At 41.2% G+C, this 21,927-nt stretch overlaps 1 protein-coding gene and 1 pseudogene across 1 annotated transcript in view; one reads left to right on the top strand and one right to left on the bottom strand.

Annotated features, from left to right (window-relative positions):
- Nucleotides 1-2,634, top strand: part of FSTL1 (follistatin like 1) — a 58,600-nt gene extending 55,966 nt beyond the window's left edge. Inside the window, exon 11 of the mRNA XM_053918414.2 lies at nt 18-2,634. Within this exon, the coding sequence (XP_053774389.1) occupies nt 18-62 (45 nt within the window). The 3' untranslated portion in view covers nt 63-2,634. The remainder of the gene's footprint in view (nt 1-17) is intronic.
- A 3,950-nt stretch (nt 2,635-6,584) lies between these two features.
- Nucleotides 6,585-20,762, bottom strand: LOC112320478 (ADP-ribosyl cyclase/cyclic ADP-ribose hydrolase 2 pseudogene; annotated as a pseudogene).
- Nucleotides 20,763-21,927: the final 1,165 nt, after the last annotated feature.

The following is a 21,927-nucleotide window of genomic DNA, read 5'->3' as shown; positions in this document are numbered from 1 at the left end:
TCTCTTGCTTCTTGAAGGAAACAGCTGAAAAGGCCAAGAGAGTGAGCACCAAAGAGATCTAGTGAGGAGGCATCTGGGAACGGTGTCCAGAGACAGGCACCTTCTCCACTTCAGCGCTGAATCCAGTATACACAAGTCTGCTACAATCGCCAAATCACCAGTATTTGCTTGTATAGCAACAAGTTTTATTTTGTCTATTTGTTTTGTAATAAAGGAAATGGGGTGGCTGGCAAGGAGGGGAAAGGCCATAACCTCCATTTCTAGGAGTGATTTGAGAGAAACTGTATAAATGGGGCTTTGGGGCTGGAGACAAGTAAAGAAACTGTATCAGGGTAGGGAGAGGAGCAGACCCAGATCGGAACCACATCTGAGTCTAACACGCTGCAGGGAGGGCAGGCAGTGTCAGAGAGAACTTAGCAGATGGTCCCTAGAGGAGGGCTTTGGGAAGCTCAGTGGAGAAAAAGAATTCTGCTTCCAATTCTTTCTGTTGCCATCAGCATAACAGAGACCAGCATCTTTGCCTCTCCTCATGGCCCCAACCACTGCCTCTACATACTCAGCTGTCCTGCCTAGTTACTCAGTGTCCCTCAGACTTGATGGAGTTTCTGGGAAGGTACACCCAAATGATGCAGATACTTGCATACTCTCGGCCCCTTACAGACCTAACCAAGTTTTAAAAATACTTTTTACCAAAGGTGCTATTTTTCTGTAAAACTTTTTTTGGCAAGTTGACTTCATTTTTCAATTATTATCATTATATTATTGTTGTTTTTTAATATTTTATTTTCTTGACTAGAAATTAAGCTTTTGTAATTATTTTTCCATAGTCCTACCATTTCAGAGGTAGGGGAATTGGGGGTTCTTCCAGGTGCAGGGACTGCTGTCACCCAGACTTCCTGCCCTGCCACACACTAGCTGTAGCCCAGAGTTTGCCCCCCTGGCTTCCAGTGGGTCAGTAGTCTGCTGGAGGAGATGTGGCTGCCTCAGACAGGGGAAGAGAAGCATCTCCATACAAAGCTTTCAAGATCCAAAAGCTAATTTGTTTTCAGTTATTCTAAGTTCATTCAAATCAGCATTTCAAGGTTGAAGACAAGTGCAGCTAAGCGAGACTTAGATACCCCAGCCTATCAATATGCTCATTGATCCACCACTGACTAGGAGAGTGACTTTGGCCCTGTCTTTTCCTATGTCTGGGCCTCAGCTTCCTCAATAAGCAGGCAGGAATGCATTAACCTTTCGATTTCAAAAAGTGTGATCATTGGTCCATAGGAGACAAGTTGCTGTGATTTTCCTTTCCTCCTCAGGATTAATGAATGCTTGTTAGAACAAGAAGATTTAGACAGCCAAAACAAGATGACCAAATTTGGACCTCAGTCTGAACGGCCCCCAGGGTGTGCTGTGATGCAGAGCCCTCTCGGGTAAAACCCTGGAAAAGAGTGGGGAAGAGAACCACTCCACTTGTCTTCACTTTTGCATTTCCTCTTTAACCTTCTTGGAAACAGAAATGGCTTTCCATTTAGAGATGAGGACAAAAGGGAGATTTCGCATTTCAAGGCGGGGTGGGGGGTGGGAATTTAACCTTAAAATTGTGATAGGGAAGTCAGTCCTTCCTGTGTCTTTTGGCCTGTGTAGTTATTAACCCCACTCAGTACCATATTTAAGATGCATTTGGAATAACAAAGATTAAACACTTGACATAAGATCTCATTCTCAAAAGGCAGATTATAGACCACCAGAGGGTAAATATGTGGATTGATGAAAGTTGTACTGAAAATGGAATTTCTTCTAAATAAGTTTCCTTGTTCTCTTTTGCAAGGAGAACATTCCACTTTGTTTAGAATTCTAAGATTTTATCTATCATCCCACTTAAAAGCTCCCTTCAAACCCCACTTGTGCAGTCTGAAATGCACCTCCCAGTCCAAGTGCCTTGGGAACTCCCAGCAACACGCCTCGATCAAGTTTGCCAGCACTGGGACACTATGGGAGGGAGAGCAGGACTGCCAGTTTGTTAAAGCAAGAAACCAGTGTCTCCTCACAAGTTATTTGGGACAGTGGTGCCATCCAAGATTTAACCCTGCTCTGCAACAACGAATTCCCAAGAGCAAATCCGTATTCCTCCTATAAATAGGGAAGCTCTTGTCTGCACCATAGAATCATATGATCTGATTACCATTCATGGAAAGCTGCTAAATAGCCAAATTTGTGGAGTCTTGCATGGAGCAAATAAGCAGGATTAAATTGGGTTCAGTTCCCCCAGCTCTCTAAAAGCACAGGGCTTTGTCTGCAAGCTTCCTTGGACTTTCTCTGCGTGTATACAGTTTTATAAACATATTGATTACAGCACCTGCTAAGATCCAGTGTCCATGGAAACCTCACATGCCATGACACTGGACTCTACTGTTTTTGCAAAGCAGGGCTCCTCCACCTGCTAATAAGTCCATGTGAACCAGTTTGAATGTCTTTACACCTATGTTTTGAAATAGCCAAATTTCAAGAAGCAATTTGAACAAGTTTTGTTGCCTATGTGTTTGTGAAGTGTATTTGTATTTAGTAGGCTTCCATACTGCATTTAACTTGTTTTTGTAACTATTAATTTTTTTTGGATACTATTGCTAAATAAAAAAGTTAAAATAACAGTTGTATTGGTTTCCTTCCCCCCACCCTAAGTAATCTTATGAGAACATATTTACCTCATAAAAGTGGATTTAGGATTCAGGAGCCTTAAAAGACACCTGAAGAGTTTCTTCTAATAAAACCTTGGAACTGCAGTTGAGAGAGAATTTACTCGGGCATAGACAGGTTTATTCAAAAGAATGATGGACTTCTAGTCAAGATGGCGATGTAAGGAAACACAGCCCTCATCCTCGCACAATGACGTCAAAATTACAAATGACCATAGAACAGCCATCATTCAGAACCATCAGAAATCAAGCTGAATGGAAGCCCTACAACTATGGAATTAAAAAAGAAAGCACATTGATAATGGTAGGGACAGAGACATGGAACAGGCTGGTCCCACACCCACATGTGGCAGATGAAAATCGGGAAGGATATCTTAGGAGTGAGGGCTCCCAGTCCCACACTAGGCTCCCCAGCCCAGGATTTCAGTGCCAGGAAGATAAGTCCCCATAACTTATGGTGGTAAAAACCAGCAGGGATTGAGGCTGTGGAAGACAGAAACTACTGGAGTCCCAGGCAGTTCATCTTAAAGGGCTAGCACACAGACTTATTTGGACTCCCTCTGTGCTCTACATGGGGTAGCAGATTGAAAGGCATCAGAGACATATGGGGAGGAAGTGAATTGTCCGACATCAGAGCAAGACCTGTGGGACAGCTTTCTTCCAGACAGACTGCTGGCAGAGGCCATTGTTCCTTTCCTGAGCCCTCCTCCCACAGAGCCAGAGCCCACAGGTGGACACAATATCTGAGACTCCATCAACCTAGCTCATGCTGTTTGTCCTACCCGGGTGATTCCCTGACACCCAGCCCCATCCAACTTCCAGGCCTGTCTAAGCTATTTCCAGTGGCTTTTCTATACAAATGGCTTGTCTTGGCCCATGCTTCAGATTTTTCCTAAATTCTCTCAAGCATCATCTGGCTTCATCAAGCCCTGTACCTCTCTCTAAATTGCCCTCGCATGGCACTAGCAGCAGCAGGCCTTGGTTTACTCTTGGCCTAGACGAGGCACATCCAAGCCCAGCAAAAGTAGCAGCCCTCTGCAGATCTCTGTGTAACTTATGCTGTGTGACCCTGGAAAGAGCACAAGTAGAGGCCAGCCTTAGATGTGCCAACAGCAGTCAAGGCTCAACTACAACAGGATGTTGTACACAGCCCACACAGTGGGTGCACCTTGAGTACCAGTGTGGGTGATGGGGGAGGCTGTGCCACTGGACTCTACAGGACAATGCTACATTAGGCCATTCTACCAAGCCTGGGAGATATAGCAGCTCTACCTAATACATAGAAACAAACACAGGGAGACTGCCAAAGCAAGGAGACAAAGAAACGTGGCCCAAATGAAAGAACAGAACAAACTCCAGAAAAAGAACTACAAGCAATCTACTAGATGCAGAGTTCAAAACAGTGGTTATAAGGATGCTCAAGGAATTTAGTGAGGTCCTCAACAGCATAAAAAAAGGAAAAATCCAGTCAGAAACAAAGGATACAAAAGATACACTAATTGAAATAAAGAACAATTTACAGGGCATCAACAGTAGAGCAGATTAAGCTGAGAATCAAATCAGCGATTTGGAATGTAAGGAAGCAAAAAACAACCAATCAGAACAGTAAGAAGAAAAAAAATTTTAAATGAGGATTATGTAGGGAGCCTCTGGAACAACTTCAAGCATACCAACATTCACATCATGGGGGTGCTGGAAGGAGAAGAGAGAGAGCAATAAATTGGAAACCTATTTGAAAAAATGACAGAAAATTTCTCTAATTTGGTGAAAGAAATATACATACAAGTCCATGAAGCATAGAGAGTCTCAAGATGAACCCAAAGAGGCCCACTCCAAGAAACATCATAATTAAAATGCCAAAGTTTAACGACAAAGAGAAAATCTTAAAAGCAGCAGGAGAAAAACAGTTAGTTACCTACAAGGCTACAAGGGAACCCCTATAAGACTGTCAGCTGACTTCTCAACAGAAACTTTACATGGTAGAAAGGATTGGCAAGAAATATTCAAAGTGATAAAAACAAGGACCTACAACCAAGATTACTCTTCCCAGCAAAGCTATCGTTTAGAATGGAAGGGCAGATAAAGTGCTTCCCAGACAAGAAAAAGCTAAAGGAGTTCATCACCACCAAACCAACATTGTATGAAATGTTAAAGGGGATCCATTAAGAAGATCAACAATATTAACAATAAAATGGCAATAATATGGCAATATTAATATGGCAAAATGGCAATTGTTAATATCTATCAACAATTGGATCTAAAAAACAAAATAAAAAAAACAAGCAAAACAGAATCACAGACATAAAAAATATTTTGACAGTCTCCTGACGGGAGGGGTTTGGGGCTATGGGCAAAAAATGTGCAAGAATTAAGAAGTACAAATGGGTAGTTACAGAATAGTCATGGGGATGTAAAGTACAGTACAAGGAATAGAGTAGCCAAAGAACGTATATGCATGCATGACCCACGGACATGGACAACAGTGTGGAGTTGGCGTGAGAGAGTGGGGGTGGACTGGGCAGAGGGGGCAAAGGGATAAGACTGGGACAACTGTAATAGCATAAACAATAAAATATAATTAAAAAAAATAATGATGGATGGTGGGTCTGAGGTGGGAAGTGATAAGAAGTCAGGGTGTGCCCTGGCTGGCGTGGCTCTGGATTGAGAACTGGCTGGCCTGTGAATCAAAGCATCACTGGTTCAATTCCCAGTCAGGGCACATGGGTTGTGGGCCAGGTCCCCAGTAAGTGGTTGCAAGAGGCAACCACACATTGATGTTTCCCTCTCTGTCTCCCTACCTTTCCCTCTCTCTAAAAATAAATAAATAAAATTGAAAAAAAAATAAAAAGAAGTCAGGTTGTATTGAGAAGAGGTTAAACTAAATGACTCCTAAAGGCCCCACAGGTGTTACGAGACTGGAGGAATGGCATCAAGTAAGGCTGCCTCCAGGTAAACCTGTATGAGAAGCCAAATAAACCAGGGCAGGTGACACAGGCAGTACACCAGGGTCTGGGTGGATAACCTTAATGGCTTTTACCTGATACACACATGTTATCCATAGGCATAAGTATGTTCATGTGGACTGAATGTTGTGTGGTTAAGACCATATGTTCTGCTCCATCGTGGAAACATATGACCAACACTTGCTTTCCACTCCCCTGTCCCAGTGATTACTATAACCACCATGCGCTCCCCACCCCCAATAATCCTGTCTTCCAAAAGAGCTCATTATCGCCGATGAGGTTTATGCTTTTTAATATTTAGTCATATGTGTAGAAGTCTTGTTCTCTAAAATCATAGCCAGGTCACCTTGATTGGATTTGGGGTATTACTCCATTGCTAATCAAACACTAAAAGACCTTCTCTGGCTATGTTTTTGTTAAAGATTACCAATCTCATTAATCACGGTTTGATTATTCAAATTTTCATTCTCGGAAGGAGACCTCAAACCCAATTTGAAGGGTACCTTGTCCACAGCCACTTTTAAATATCGAATGGCCTCTCCCACACCATGCTCAGGGAGCGCTTTTCCTGCTATTACACTATGTGTGTGTTCAGGAAGTAAAAATAAGTTAAAATAGTCTGAAAGAAGCATAATTCAGAAGGTAAGTTTTCTTTTTTTTTTTTTGAAAAAAAATGTTTATTGCTTTCTGGACCTGAATATTAGCCGGCACACCTGGGGCCACACAGAGAGGTTGTGGGTTGTGAGTAGAGAACACACAAGTCTGAGGCTCTGCTTTAACTGGGGTCATGATGGGTGGGGGTTTAGGGTTTCCGGGGCTCAGTCTTTATTGGGTAAACAGGGGACTCAAAATGGGGTTGGGTGCTGGCTCTTCAGTCAGTGGCTGGCCATGTCCTGCAGATAGCCGTAGTGGATGCAGATGCCTCTTTGAAGTAGGTGACTCAGAAATCAAAGCGCTTTAACACACAGTCAGCATGAGTGCTGTGGTCCATGCACTTTAAGAGCTTCACTGGGAGGTGATCATTATTAATACAGCTGTACCGAAAACCCATTTCCTTCAGTCTCTCCTCCAGGATTTTCACACTGCCTTCTCCACAGGATTCCGGGTTGGGTCCCTCGATTTCATGCATAACCCAGATCCCAATGCGTGTGATTTTACCCTTCTGGAAGTAGGGAACTTCAAAATCTGCAAAAAAGCCTTTTATGGGATATGCTCCTGTGGGCTCCGAACCATTCAGCATGCCGTGGAGCACACCAGAACTATCTTTTGCGTACTGCATGGAAGCCCTTTTCCAGAAAGAATCTGCAGCATTGTTTTCACAATCCTCTGACGTCGGGCAGGACTGGTAATGGAGCCCGGAGGCGTTTCCCTGTGGACACCAGCTCAGCAGATCCCCGACCCTGCGGCACAGAACGTGGCTCACAGGCGTAAAGCGACGGGTGTTCCCCGCAAAGCTGGTAACAAGGAGCGGGTTGTTTTCCCAGAACAGGGACTTGTCTCTGGGAATGGAGTGCCTGGAGAGGTTAATGAAGAGGTCGTCGTTGGAGGGAAACATGGAATAGGGGTCCTTCTCCAGCAGCGCACGAAAGGCTTCCCAGATGGTGGTGCAGTTCTTGTCCCTGGGCACAGGAGAAACAACTTGTTTTTCTGAGTTACTGCCTGCGTATTTTCCAGTTTGCCCGCCCTGTTCACACGAAGAATCTGGACGTTTAGATAAGGATTTGGGTTTAGGATACCCGCCATAAAATACCGATTTGCTTCTCTGGGACACCATTTAAAATAACCACAAAGCCCTGGCTGGTGTGGTTGAGTAGACTGAGCACCCCAGAAGGTAAGTTTTCTATAATCAAAATGTAATATTAAGAACTGTGCAAATTAGTACAGTAACATTAATTAGCTTTAGCTTTGGAGCATTTTGTTAAGGTTCCATCAGTCCTTATTAAATTATTTCTGTAATAAGGGGAAGGACGGAGAGGGAAATAAAAAGAATGTGAATGAGTAGATGGATCTAAGATCCACCCGAAGCCCTGGAGTAAATCTGGATGGACGGGGACATGTAGAGAGTAAAGCCTGGGCTACTGCTGCTGAGGGCTGCTCCATGGTGAAACATAAGAAGCATCATTTTGCTGCTGGAATGAGAGAGTCTTCTTGTCAATAGGAGTAAATTTTTTTCCAAATTATTTCACATTTATTTCTTATTGAAAAAGTAATATGTGCACATGGCAAAATATATATCCAAATTGTATCAAAGCAAATACAGTGAAAAAGTTCATCCTCTTAGAGAATGTGTACATTTATAAATTTGCTTATAATTAGCCATTGTTCTTCAAAGAGGCTGCACCCAGTTATATTCACACTAAAATTAAATAAACTCAGCATGTCCATTTCCCTACTACATTTTTGCAAGCACTGTGTCTTAAAACTTCTGGGCCTCTGTTAGAGGAAGAACAATAACTCATTGTTTGCTTATCTATCTATCTATTCATTTACTTAAATTAATTAATTAATTTTATCATTCCTTTTGTGAGATTGAGCACCTTTCCATGAATTGTTGATCCTTATCCTTTTATTTCATTTCCTTTGCTCATTTTTTTCTTGGTTGTTGATCTTTTGCTTATCGATTTATAATAGTTCTATAACCCTGTGAAAAGAAATTTTACATATAAGGAATATAGATTTCATGAAGTTTAAGGAACATATCTAAAGCCACACAACTAGCAAGGAACAAAGTCAGGATTCAAACCCGGGTCCCTCTCACACTCATTCTACTTTGCCACAGTGTTTCCCTTTATTTTAAAGATCATCACATCCACCCCATGTTCACTGCAGCATTATTCACAATAGCCAAGATATGGAACCAACCCAAGCGCCCACCAATAGATGAGTGAATAAGGGAGATGTGGTATATTTTCACAGTGGAATACTACTCAGTCATAAAAAAAGAATTAAATCTTACCATTTGCAAGAACATGGATGGACCTAGAGAATAGTATAGTAAGTGAAATAAGTCACAGAGAGAATAAATACCATATAATTTCACTTAGATGTGGAATTTAAAGAACAAAATAAATGAACAAAATAGAAACTGATTCATAGATTCAGGGAACAAACTGAGGGTTGCCAGATGGGAGGGGTGTTGGGGGACTGTGCAAAAGGTGAAGGGATTAGGAAGTACAAATTGGTAGTTACACAATAGTCACAGGGATGTGAAGTACAGCGTAGGGAATATGGTCAATAATACTGTAATAATGATGTGTGGTGCCAGGTGGGTACTAGAATTATCAGGGGGATCATTTTGTAAATTATATAACTATCGAACCAGTATGCTATACACCTGAAACAAATATAAAATAATATTGAATGTCAACTGTAATTGAAAAATAAAATTGAAAAATAAAGATCACATCAATGCGAACCATTAATTCCCAGTTAGTGTTCTCTGTTATGCAATTGCTGACCACATAAACGTAAGTCCTAAGTTCTTTCATTTAGTTCTAATAAGTGTATGCAGGTCTCGCTTCAGTTTCTTTTACGGAGATATGTGAGCGCAGTTCAGGGTAGGCCTCTGCGGTTCCCAGTCCAACGTGGTCTCCCGGACATGATACGTCCAGAAGTAACGACAGCCAGCCTGGGCCCCCAGCAGCCTCCAGCACGCACCTCAGAGGGTTTGGCCTGCTGAAAACTTACCTTAGGAATGCAAGTGCCAAATCTGTACAGTTGTACAAATCTCCTGGTGTGCCTTCTTCCTGTGACATCCTATGTGGAAGTTTCAGAAGCAGACATATGTCTTACCTCCATGGAAACTGTTTTATCACCTAACTTCAGTGATTCAAAAAACTTCGGTTTTGAGCCAATTGAAAAATCTCTGGTTCCTGAGCAGTTATCTGTCTTTTCTCTTACACACCTTTTCTCCCCTCTCCCATAACCTACGCTGGATTCCTACAAGGCCTAGCCACCAAGAAAGGCATTGTCCTGTCCCCATTTCCAAATGGAACAAAGGAGGAAAATCTGTATAAAAAGCATAGCGATAGGAAAAATTGGGAAGGTGGGTTTTAGGAATAATAAAGACCTTGAAATCAACTGGGCAAATCAGAAAAGTTTAAGAGTTAATTTAACCATCTTTGTATATTTTCAAAATGTCCATAGCCTTTTCCCAGTAATGTCCAGAGTAGGCTTTATACAAATTTCCACAATCATTTTTACAGATGTCTCTTTCTCAGGTTCTCTGTATCAGCGCAGGGCCTATGTAACATCATTACCAAAACCCCAAAAATCTGGCTTAGAGAAAACCTGCTCCATCCTGAACTTTCCAACAAGTTGTCTATCACTGAAGTACCATATCAATAAAATATACACAAAATAGATAGTTCAAAAGGCTTTTAACTGTCTTTTATTTTGCAGTGAAAATTTTTAAAGTTTACTCAGAGAACGTAATGTGTGAGAGGCACAGGTCAAATGAAAGTATATCTTACAAATAAAACAGAATTAAAGAGAAAGAAACAAAACTTCCATATAAGATCTACGGTAGATAAAATTGGGGAGCATCCAACACACTGGTCTTGCTAACCCCTTACTTTTTTTCTGCTTATGGCAGAAAGGTGCCTGGGGGTGGGGGGAAAGAATACTATCCGTAAGAGAAAACCAGGAGCTCCGGGCAAGACTGTTCTTGGGCAGATGTGATTCAAATCTCTTAAAAGTAGTCAGTGGAGGATACTTTCTCCCTGGGAAAAAGGAAGGAAGGAAGGAAGGAAGGAAGGAAGGAAGGAAGGAAGGAAGGAAGGAAACATGGCAGGCTGGAGTTGTGTATGCGAGACAAACCCTGCTCTCAGCGGCAGTGTATTTCTGAAAGTTACACAGGAAAGGAGAGCTGTGAAAAATGACCGCCCTCTGTTCCTCCAAGAAGCAGGGGCTCTCCGGCAGCTCTCCTTTGTCTGTAAGGCACAGTCCTGGTTGACTCAGTCATTGATTCAACAATAACAGTGTGTAGGGAACAATTACAGCAGCTAAAAAAGAAGAGACATGAATGGGATATTTCCCATCATATTCCAGAGAGAGAAGGGAAACAGAAACAAAATGGGCCCAGGGCCTTGAAACAGCCCTACTGTATCTGCGGGGTTTATGGGGCTGAGACACAGGTGAGTGAGGCCGACGCCCTCAGCCAGCAAATGCCACCCATCCCAGTGTACTCTAGAAGGAACTCAGTCCAGGCCAAGGCATGAGTGCAGTCTGAGTGTTAGCTTGTGAACCCATACGGGGAGAAGGGAGGAGGATGCTTCTCATGTATCCTGAGGAAAGAAATAAAGAGGTCCTGTATTTCCATTTTAAGTTTCTAAGTTATTTTGCATCTCTGAGGCCATAATGAAAAAACTCAGGAAGTCAGAGCTAACACCACCTGTTGCAAGAGTCAGGCGCCAAAAGAGACAGATAGGGCAACATGATTCCTGTTTGGGAGGGATTCTCAAGTCTTGTGACACGAATAAAAATGAATTCAGCAATGCAATGATTCTGCAAATATAATGTGTTCAAGGTGCTATGGAGTGACGTGGATCCAGGCCAGCAGGATCCATTGTGGTTGCTATATTCAAATACACATACACACTGACTACAGAAATCCTGTGGAGAAAAAGGGGCTGTGTGGCCACTCTCCAAGTTAAAGAGAGGGCCCCTGACCCCCACCTAGACAGGCTTTTATTGTTTTTCTGGGCACATTACATTGAGGGCAATCCTCATTTACTATGCACACGTTCACCACAGGTGATTACCTTTTAAGGAGGACAAAGGACAGGGCACTGCTAATTACTTCAAAGAGAAGGATGTTACAGCTCAAGGGGGAAGTTGCTCACACTCCATACTTGGGTGGTTTAGCACAGACTTTAGGAAGATGAAGATACTCAGTAAACATTTGCTGCCTCAATTCAGGGTGAGGGAGTTTTAGCAAGAGCAAGTCTCATAGCAGTCAAGGTACAACGCAGGCCTGATTTCCCACTGGAGAACTTATCCATGGACGTGGGTCCTGCCCACCAACCTCGCTCCCCACTGGCTTTTCCAAGTGGGGGCTGAGCTGCATTTCCCACGCTTGAAACAGTTCCCCACAATGGAGAGTGTGTTTCTCCCCCAGAAGTGCCAGTCACATTGGAGCCTATGTAAACCGAGCACCCCTGAACTGTAATATGCACAACCTGAGCTCCTGTATGTGGCTGTCTTGCTTCTCTTTCTCCAGCTTCCATGTCTTCACCTGCAAGAGTCAAAGCAGAGTCCCAGAGTTCCACATGCTCCAGAGAAGTCTGCTCCACCCCAACCTTCACACCTCCATCACAGAGTGAAGAGAGGACTTCAGAACTCCGTGTGCTCCTGACGACACCCTCCCCCTCCCCACCCTCCCCCACAACACTTACAACTTTACCATCAAGGTCTGCCTTGAGGCCACCATATCTAATATTATCACGGCTTTTTCCCTACTCATATTTAACACTGTAAGAAGCCCTAGAACGCCAGTGTATCCTTCACCCCATGGATTCTAAGCCCCATATGGCTCTGTACCCTCCCTTTTCTGATCCCATTTCCAGTCCATTCCCAACTTTCTGAAACCCACTCTTCCCTCTGCAATTTGCTATCAATCATCAGCAAACACCTTCTAGTATCTACTTCTGTTAATATTTCTCTCTCCTTCTTGCTCAGACTGAAATCTGGCTCTCTGAGGACATTTCTTCCCCCTCCAGCCCTTTCAAGCGATGCTGGTTTTCTTTCCAGCATTCTTCATACACTTGGGGTAGGTAAATTCCTTACCTCTCATTACAGCTTCTCTCCCTCCCCCCTCTCTATAAGCCACTATGTTACGATTCCATGTCATTGAACGTTTCCATCCACTACTCTTCTATGTTAGTCATCTATTGTCCCCACCACCATTCCTTGATTTTAACTGCTGACTCTTGTCAAGCTATACGATATTACTTCTGTCATAATTCTTGGTATCACTATCTCATATAGGTCCATTGACTTCCCTTGGACCTTTTTCCCAAGGATATTGTTTCCCATCTTATCTTAGCCACCCTCCCCATGGTTAGAACTTAGATTTTTGTCATTAGCAATAAGTACAACCAGTCCATTATCTCAGTTTCATGCACTGATACTCTCCAGCCCCTGCCTTCTATCCTCCCATCTCGATATCTCTAGTACCTAACTCCAAAAATTACCCGGCTGCCATCAGGACCTGAAACCAAATGATCCTCCCACTTTCCCACCATCCTTCATTCCCTTCACATCTTTCATCCTTCCTAACCCAGCTTAGATCCCGTGACTGATTATTTCCACCACTTTGTAGCATGCACCTGTCTTCCTTTGTCATGCTTGCCTGGCAAAACCCTCCGTTCTCTGTCCACGCACAGGCAGCTGAATGTGGCTGGAGACAAACACACAATCATGCTGAGGGTGCTCACTTTAAATTCATGACCACGAACCTCAAAAATGCCTTTAGTACTGCCCAGGAAGCCGTTATGTTTCTTTATTCTTGCCTATTCTCATAGGTGACTATTTAATTCGCACAATTTACAATAGCCAAGTACTGGAAGCAACTTAAGTGCCCATTAGCAAACGAGTGGATCCAAAAACTATGGTATATTTACACAATGGAATTCTACGCAGCAGAGAGAAAGAAGGAGCTTATACCCTTTGCAACAGCATGGATGGAACTGGAGAGCATTATGTTAGGCGAAATAAGCCAGACGGTGAGGGACAAATACCATATGATCTCACCTTTAACTGGAACATAATAAATAGGAAAAAAAAGGAAACAAAATATAACCAAAGACATTGAAGTTAAGAACAATCTAACAATGGACAGGGGGGGAGTGGGGAGGGGACAGTGAGGAGAGGGGATTACAGGAACTACTATAAAGGACACATGGACCAAATCAAGGGGGAGGGTGGAGGTGGGGGAGGGAGGGATGGGGAGAAAAGGCACACAACTGTAATTGAATAACAATAAAAAATTAAAATTAAAAAAAAGAGAAAAAAAGAAAAGGACAACTCAAAACAGGATACTTAAATCTCTAAGTGCATCTAATTAGTCCTGTTTTACTGGGATGAGGCAAGGAGTCAGGAGCTCTGCTTTCCTCACCTGCTGCTCAACACTTTGAGGAGATAGCACCCCATCCTCATAGGGAGGGATAGGCCAGAGTTTTCCTGGGTCTTCACTACCCCTAAGGACCAACATTCTACATCAGTGGTTCTTGAATTTGAGAGTGGGTAAAAATCACCTGGAGGCCTTGTTAAAACACAAATTGTTAGGTCTACCCCCAGAATTTTTGATTCAGTACGTCTTGGGTGGGGCCTGAAAATTTGCATTTCCAGCAAGCTCCGAGTCGGTGCCAATGCTACTGGTCTGGGGTTGCTGCTTGGAGAACCACTACTCTTCCCAGTGCTCGCACTTCATACTTTCAAAGGTATTATAATGGAACGAAATTAGGACTCAACAGCAGAATAAAATTTAGGAAATAGAAAATATGTGAAAATTAAACAACACAACTCTAAATAATAAGTCAAATAAGTTATCCTGAGGGAAATTAGAAAATACTTTGAGATGAATGAAAATGATAACATAACATACCACAACTTATGGGATGCAGCTAAATCAGCACTGAGAAGAAAATTTATTGCTGTAAATACCTATATTAGAAAGAAGATCTCAAATCAATAACCTAACCTTGTATCTTAAGTTTCCAGAAAAAGAAAAACTAAACCCAAAGCAAGCATAAAGAAGGAAATAATAAAGACTAGAGATGAAGTAAATGAAATAGAGAATAGGAAAACAACAGGTAAAATAAATAAAACCAAAAGTTAAAGAATTAACACCAATTCTTCACGTACTCTTCCAAAAAAAATCACAAGATAAGGGAACACATTTAAATTTATTCAACGAGACCAATAATATCCTAATACCAAAACCAGATGAAGATATCGCAAAAGGAGAAAGCTACAGGCCAATGTCTCTTATGAATATATAGAGAAAAACCCTCAACAAAATACCTGCACACAGAATCCAGCAACATATAAAAAAGACTATATACCACGACCAAGTGTGGTATATTCCAGGAATGCACGAGGTCAGTTTAATATACAAAAATCAATCAGTGTGTCATGCCCTATTAATAAAGGACAAAGACTGCATGATTATCTCAATAGATTCAGAAAAAGCATTTAGCAAAAATCGTAAATTTGTTCGTGATAAATACTCAACAAGCTAGCAATAAAAGACAATATTCTCATCCTGATAAAATCCATCTGCAATAAACTCAGAGCTAACATCACACTGAACAATGAAAGACTGAATGCTTTGTGCTTATGATCGGAAACAAAACGAGAACATTTACCCTCACTTCTTCCACTCAGCATTGCACTGGAGATTCCAGTCAGGAAAGTTAATCGAGAAAATGAAATACAAGTAATCAAAATTGGAAAGAAATAAAACTGTCTCTATTCATAGATAACATAATCTTGTATATGGAAAATACTAAGGAATCCACACACACACACAAAAAACACAACTAATAAATTCAACAAGGTTGCAAGATACAAAATCAATGTACAAAATTCAATTGTATTTCTTTATACTAGCAAAAACATTACAAAAATAAAACTAAGAAAACAATTGTATCTACAAAAAGTGAAAAGAATAAAATACTTAAGAATAAATTTAACAAAAGAAGTATGACTTAAGTACAGGAGTTTCCGCACTTAAAGCTTAAAGTCAGTAATAATGGTTGTTAATGCTGCTGTTGAGTTCTGTTTTCATTTACATTGGTGAAATATTATGTTATTTATGTTATTAAATATTTTACCACATTTTTTGCTTCAATTTTTTTTTCCTATTTTCCTCTTCTAAAACCTAGGTGTGTCCTATGGTATGGCATGTATCCAGGAAAACTGAAGACATGTCCACAGAAAAACTTATACACCAATATTCATAGAAGCATCATTCATCATTGCCAAAAAGTGGAAACACTCCCAATTTTCATCAACTGATGAATGGATAAAGTGGCATATCTATACAGTGGAGTGTCATTCAGCAATAAAAATACATGAAGTGTGGATACATGCTACAACATGAACTTTGAAAATATTATAATTCTGAGTGAAAGGAGCCAGTTACTACATATTGTATGATTCCATTTATATGAAAGAGTCATCAATGAACATGTATAGAGGACCCATGGACAAAGCCAAAGTGGGGGTAGGATTGAGGGTGGGAGATGGGGGCAGGTGGGGCAGGGGGAAGTGGTGGTGGGAAAATGGAGACAACTGTATCTGAACATTAAATAAATAAATAAATAAATAAATATAAATAAAAAATAAAAAAAGAAAGGTCCAAATAGACAAATCGATAATACATTGTCCAGGAAGTAGATTAGTGTTTGCCTAGGACTGAGGAAATAGTGGGAAGAATAGAGAGTGAGAACTAATAGATATGGAATTCCTTTTTAGGGTAATATGTTCTAATATTAGATAGTGATGATTGTTACACAACTCTGTGAATATACTATAACAATTGAATCGCACACTTCAAATGAATGAATTTTACGGCATGTGAATTATATATCATACAGGTGTTTTAAAAGAGTTTTATAAATATAGCTCTTTTGGACTATAAAAATAATGCGTATTCATTACAGAATTTTGCATAAGACAGGCAAGTAAAAAAGGGAAACAGAAATTGCCTTGATCACATCATGCAGAAATAACCAGTAATTGTCATTAATAAAAATGAGAAATGAAACCCATATACACTCTTGCTGGGAATGTAAAATGGTACAGCCACTTTGGAAAGAACTCTGTCAGTTCCTCAAAAGGTTAAAAAAATGGAATTACCACATGACCCAGCAATTCTCCTCCTAAGTACCATATTTTTCGGACTATAAGACGCACCCCCCAATTTGGGAGGAAAGAGGGGTGTGTCTTATAGTCCGAATATAGATTATCTGTCTTGCTGGCAAGGGGCGGGGCAGGGGGGCAGGGGGGTGGCAGTGGAGCGAGGTCACAGGAGGCAGGAGCAGGGTCGCAAGGGAGGCAGGAGTGGAGTCTTATTATTGTTATTATTATTATATATCCTATCTTTTTAACATGCTTATAGTTAAAGAACCTGGGCTCATAGTACACATACAAGCTTACATCTTGCTTTTTTAATGATGTGGAGAAAGGCTCACAATAATTATATTCTTTATACTTTTTCAGGATTGTTTTGGCTATTCTTGTTTAAAATTTTCAATAAATAATTTTAACAGTGGTATAATATTCACAGCTAGTTACTGGGAGGTCCAGTATTACAAAAGTGCATGTGTTGATTAACTGCCATGTCCATATTGACCAAACCTGGAAGGGGACGATCAATATTTGCATGAAGTCAGACTCCCTTAACACTTCTCTGCAGAGGTTGTACTACCTTGGACAACTGTCTCACCTCTCCTGACTTCTGTTTCCTCAGTCCCACATGCTGTGGTTAGTAGAAGATGATGCCTAAAGTACCTGCCAGATCTAACCCTCCAAGGAGGTCTTGGTAAGGATCTAAGTCAGGAACATGGAAAGTAGAAGGAATTAGCTTAGGGTGCAAGTTTAACCATCACCATCCTTGAAGGAGCAGCAGATGGGACCACCCAGGGCAGCATACATCAGTGACTCTGCCTGAGGCTCTGGATGCTATAACACAAGTAACTTATTGCCCCTGAGTCACTAAGGTATAGTGGGAAGTACACAGGCCTTTGTTAATTGAGACTGGGGTTCAAATCCTGAATTCTAGTACTTTCAGCTGTGTGGCCTTGGTAATTTACGGTCTCTCCCTGTTTCCTTCTCTGCTAACTAGGGTAACAGTATCTCCCTCAGAAGTCACTGTGGGGTTAAATGTGGTGTGTGAAGGTACCTAGGTCCACCCTACAACACCGTATATGTTCAATAGATACATGTTCCTTTTCTTATATGCTTTGTCAAGTCTTTGACTTCTTCCTTGAGGAGTGTGAAAACAGTTTGGAAGTAACAGAACTGACACACACAAAAGTATCCATCAAATTTTCTCTGAAGGACTATCAAGGAACTGCAGGGTTCCCCAGCATGTAGTTAGATAAAACATTAGGACTGTCCAGGATTCATGAATGGGCAGTGACTTCATTTCTAGTCTCATTGCTTATCACACAGGGGCTCCCCTTCTCCAGACTTAGATCTCTTCACGCAGTCTGTGGTCTTAAGTATATAAATGCTCAGTATAAAAAAATAAGGTACATGAAGTTTGGATTCAGAAAGAATAGGTTTGAATTTTAACTCTTGCGCTTATTAGCTATGTCCTTGGTCAAATTATTTAACTTCTTGGATTACTCAGATAGGAGAGGGACAACAATAACAATCACCTTTCAGGGTGGAGGCAAGGACTTAAAGCGAAATATATAAAGCGCCAGGCATGTGGTGAGAGGCTCATAAATGGCAGCTATGACTACTCGGCTTGTCACATCACAAAGTTGATGCCCTCAGCAGAGGAACAGAAGCCTCATCAATAATAACTGCCACATCAATCAGGGTAAAAGTTGTCAGTCCCTGAAGTGTGGTTTCTTTTCAAACCCAAAGAGGCTCCACCTCACCATTTTCTCTTGCCCCAAGTTACAAGTTTATGTTCCTGATGTTTCTTTAAATCTCCAAAGAACCCAGAAGTGCCTGATACACTTGGCATTCAGTAAATATTAATGACTAATGAATTCTCTGTGGTGAAACACACCCTGCCTTCACTCACTTACTGGGGTACTTGCGGATGATTCTGAAGGGCTGGTTGTTCACATCTGTCTCTGTTATGCGGTAGACATATTTCTCATTCAACTTAATGGGGTATTTCAGGACGGAGAATACCTTGTAGAAGCCACTCATCTGCTCCTCCAGGACCTCCACACTACCATGTTTGCTCAGGTCCCTCTCTGCCCAGTCCAACCACATCACATTGGGCATGAGGTACCAGCCCTTGAAGATGCATGTGGCCACGTCCTCATTATCAATCCTATCAAACTGCACCTGGGGTTGAAAAAACAACAAAACAATTCGTTCCTTTTTTGTTTCATCCCTGGAGGACTGGGCCAGCAGAATCTTGCCCTGAGTTTTTACGGTAACCCTTATGTAGCCAACACATCTTGAGGTTCACTGTAGTGAAAATTTCAGTCCAGGCACAGTGAGAGACAATCAGGAGATGTGTATGCTTCTGCTCTCCTGGTCTCCCCTACTACTGCTGTATTTGTTTTTGGAATCTTCCCCTCTTTTGAGGGGTTCGTTTTGAACTTTTGCTGACCTCATATAGTCTGCTGAGAAACAGAGAAGATAACGAATGAGTCTCACCATCCCCTCCCCATCTCTTCCAACTCCTACCCTGGAAAAATTCTGCCATGCGTCCCTCCATCCATTGTGAGATCGATCTCTGGTGGGATGAAGACCACTCTCCATGTAACCCTGAGAAAGGTGGGGATCCCTGAGGCGCTATGGAGATCCACTGGTCCAGCCCAATCCCACATTTTAATAGTGAGAAAATGAAGCCTAGAAAAGCTAAATGAGTTGTCCAGAGTTATCCAGAACTAGAACTTGGACCGACTGACTTCCAACGCAGGGCTCTTTTCACTAAACCACACATCAGATCTCAGAGTGTTTGTGTAGGATTATTGTTATTTAACATTTTTGTTTTTCAGTGTTAAAATTTGTTTGGTGAGTTCACGATAAGGCCAGTGTTTTTCTTTTCCTATCCTTTGTTCCCGTATTTGAATACTAGGTGCAGATATAGCAACTTTGGTTGAGAGCAATATTTTTAGCTAAGATGAACTGACATTCCAATTACATATTATAGACTCTCATTATAGGAATGGGAAGAGCCTATAATCATTTGAAGAGAAAAAGTGAGAATACTGGAAAACGTAGAGTTTATCCCTATGAAGAGAGACAGAGCTTGAAGCCAAATTTATCCAATAAATGTTCTTACCTTCTACTATTAGCTTTATTGTACTTTTGCCTCTTCCATGCGGTGTGACGGCTGAGCACTTATAGAGAGCTTCATCCATGAAATTCACATTTCTTAGTAAAAGTGATAGAATCCCCTCAGAAATTTCACCCTAATCCATGGAGACTCTTCCCTCATACAAGGAGTTTTGGTCCTCTAGTTGCTCTGTGTTATTGCAAAACTGGTAAACCAACTTAAAGAAAACTTCAAAAAAATTATAGTACCTGAAGAAGCAGAAATATTCTTTATAATTTTCTACCTCATATTCTTCTGGGATATCTTCCCTTTCCCAAGAAAACTCAAGATTTTCTGTGCCCTCTACAAAGGAGAAATGGCAGGAGAGGGGAACGTCAGTGAAAGGGTGGGCCTGTAACTCTTCTGTAGACACTGAGAAGGTCAAATGAGGAATGAACTTAGTAAAGTACTTATAAAGACCAGTGAGTACTATATCAGGTAGGGTTTAATAACAAATAGAAGGAGTCACTCTAGCTATTTCAAGCAGATAGGAATTTGGTACAGGAAATTCAATGTTTACAAAATCTTTGGAAAGCTGAAGAATGAGCCCAAAGATGGGCATGGAAGGTGAAACTTGCAATGTGTATGTTGTCTTCCCAACATCGTGCCAGGCTCAGAATGTTCTTTCCTCAGTTCCTATCTCAATGTTAGTATAGAGATTAAATGAATTAATTCAGGAAAAGCTTTTAGAATATGTCTACATTTTATTTATTGATTTTTTTTAAGAGAGAGAAACGTCGATCTAGCATATTGTAAACACTTAATGTTACCTGATATATTAGGGGTTCTCCAGAGGAACAGTACAAACAAAACCTATATAAAGACGTCATGTTATTATGGAGGTGTGAAGTCCCAAGATCTGCAGTGGGCAAGGTAGAGACCCAAGAATGCAATGGCATATGATTTCCTGTGTAAGTGGAATCTAAAGAACAAAATAAACAAAACAGAAACAGAGGACAGACTGACAATTGTCAGAGAGGAAAGAGAATTTGGGTGCTGGGTGAAAAGCGTGAAGGAATTGAGCAGTACAAATGGGTAGTTACAGCATAGTCACAGAGATGTGAACTGCAGCATGGGGAATATGGTCAATACCATCATGGCGACTATGTATGAGACCAGGTGTGGGTACTTGGGATGTCTGAGGACCACTCTGTAGATAGAGTGATTTTCTGGCCATTTTGTGCTTCTGAAGCCAATGCAGAATAGTACTGAATGTGAACTGTGGTTGAAGAAAATACGTTGGAAAACACAGAAGAGAAATTATGATGGAAATAGAATGCATTTAACCTATCCCTATTGCTGGACGTTTTGTTTCAATCTGTGATATGGTTATCCTGTGTAATATATCTTTGTATGTTTGTATGCTGAAAAAGAAAAAGAATGCATCGGTGCATTCCAGTCCAACTTTGAAGGCTCAAGATGAAGGGGAGCCTTTTCAGTTCTAGTCTTTTTCAAATTGTTGCTGCTTGTCTAATGTGGTTATAACCAAGAAGCAGTGGGTTATAGTTACAAGAGAAACAAATCTTAGTCTGAAGATGTGTAAATTCAAGTTCTAGTTCTAAGTCTCCCCCATGTCTAAGTCATTTCACACTGGGGAAATCTCTGTAAGTTATAGTTTCCTTATGTATAATTAGGACAAGAACACCTGCCCTATGTTGTTATGAAATACCTTGGGATCCTAGGGGCTGTTTTTATATGACATGGCTTAGTCATTTTCCAGAGGGACAGAGGAGTGGACCAAATGGATGGGTACCAGTAAACTGCCCCCCTTCCCAATCTCTCTCATAAGAACATGTAGCTTATTCATGAAAGGTCCTTAATTCTAGCTTCTCAAATTATATCCAGGAGATCTTGCTACAGCTGTACTCTTTCTGGCCTCACAGGAAAGGGTCTCAGACTCAGGAGTTCAAAGGTTCTAGCCAGCAAATCATGAAACACGAACTACTGATGATGTAATTGGTAATATGAAAGCCAACTTCTGACAGATGTGTCTGCAGATGGTTCTACTTGAATCTGAATAACTCTTTTGTTTCAATCTGTATTGTTTGTAGATGTGTTCTTAGCTTCCCAAGGTCTAAGAATCTGAGGCAAAAACTCAGTAAAAAACTAATATTGTGGAAAAACACTTTAAAAACTGAAGAAAAGGACACTCTATCTAAAGTACCTACATTGTTGTACCTAGCATATAGTATTAGGTTGTTAATACTGCTATAACATGTAAGATATTGTTCTTAGAACATACCTTTCTCTTTCTCACCTACAT

This window comes from Desmodus rotundus, chromosome 2, assembly GCF_022682495.2.
Source record: "Desmodus rotundus isolate HL8 chromosome 2, HLdesRot8A.1, whole genome shotgun sequence".
Classification (NCBI taxonomy): domain Eukaryota; kingdom Metazoa; phylum Chordata; class Mammalia; order Chiroptera; family Phyllostomidae; genus Desmodus; species Desmodus rotundus.
The sequence above is the reverse complement of the archived record's forward strand: the minus strand, read 5'-3'. Positions and strand labels throughout refer to the sequence as shown.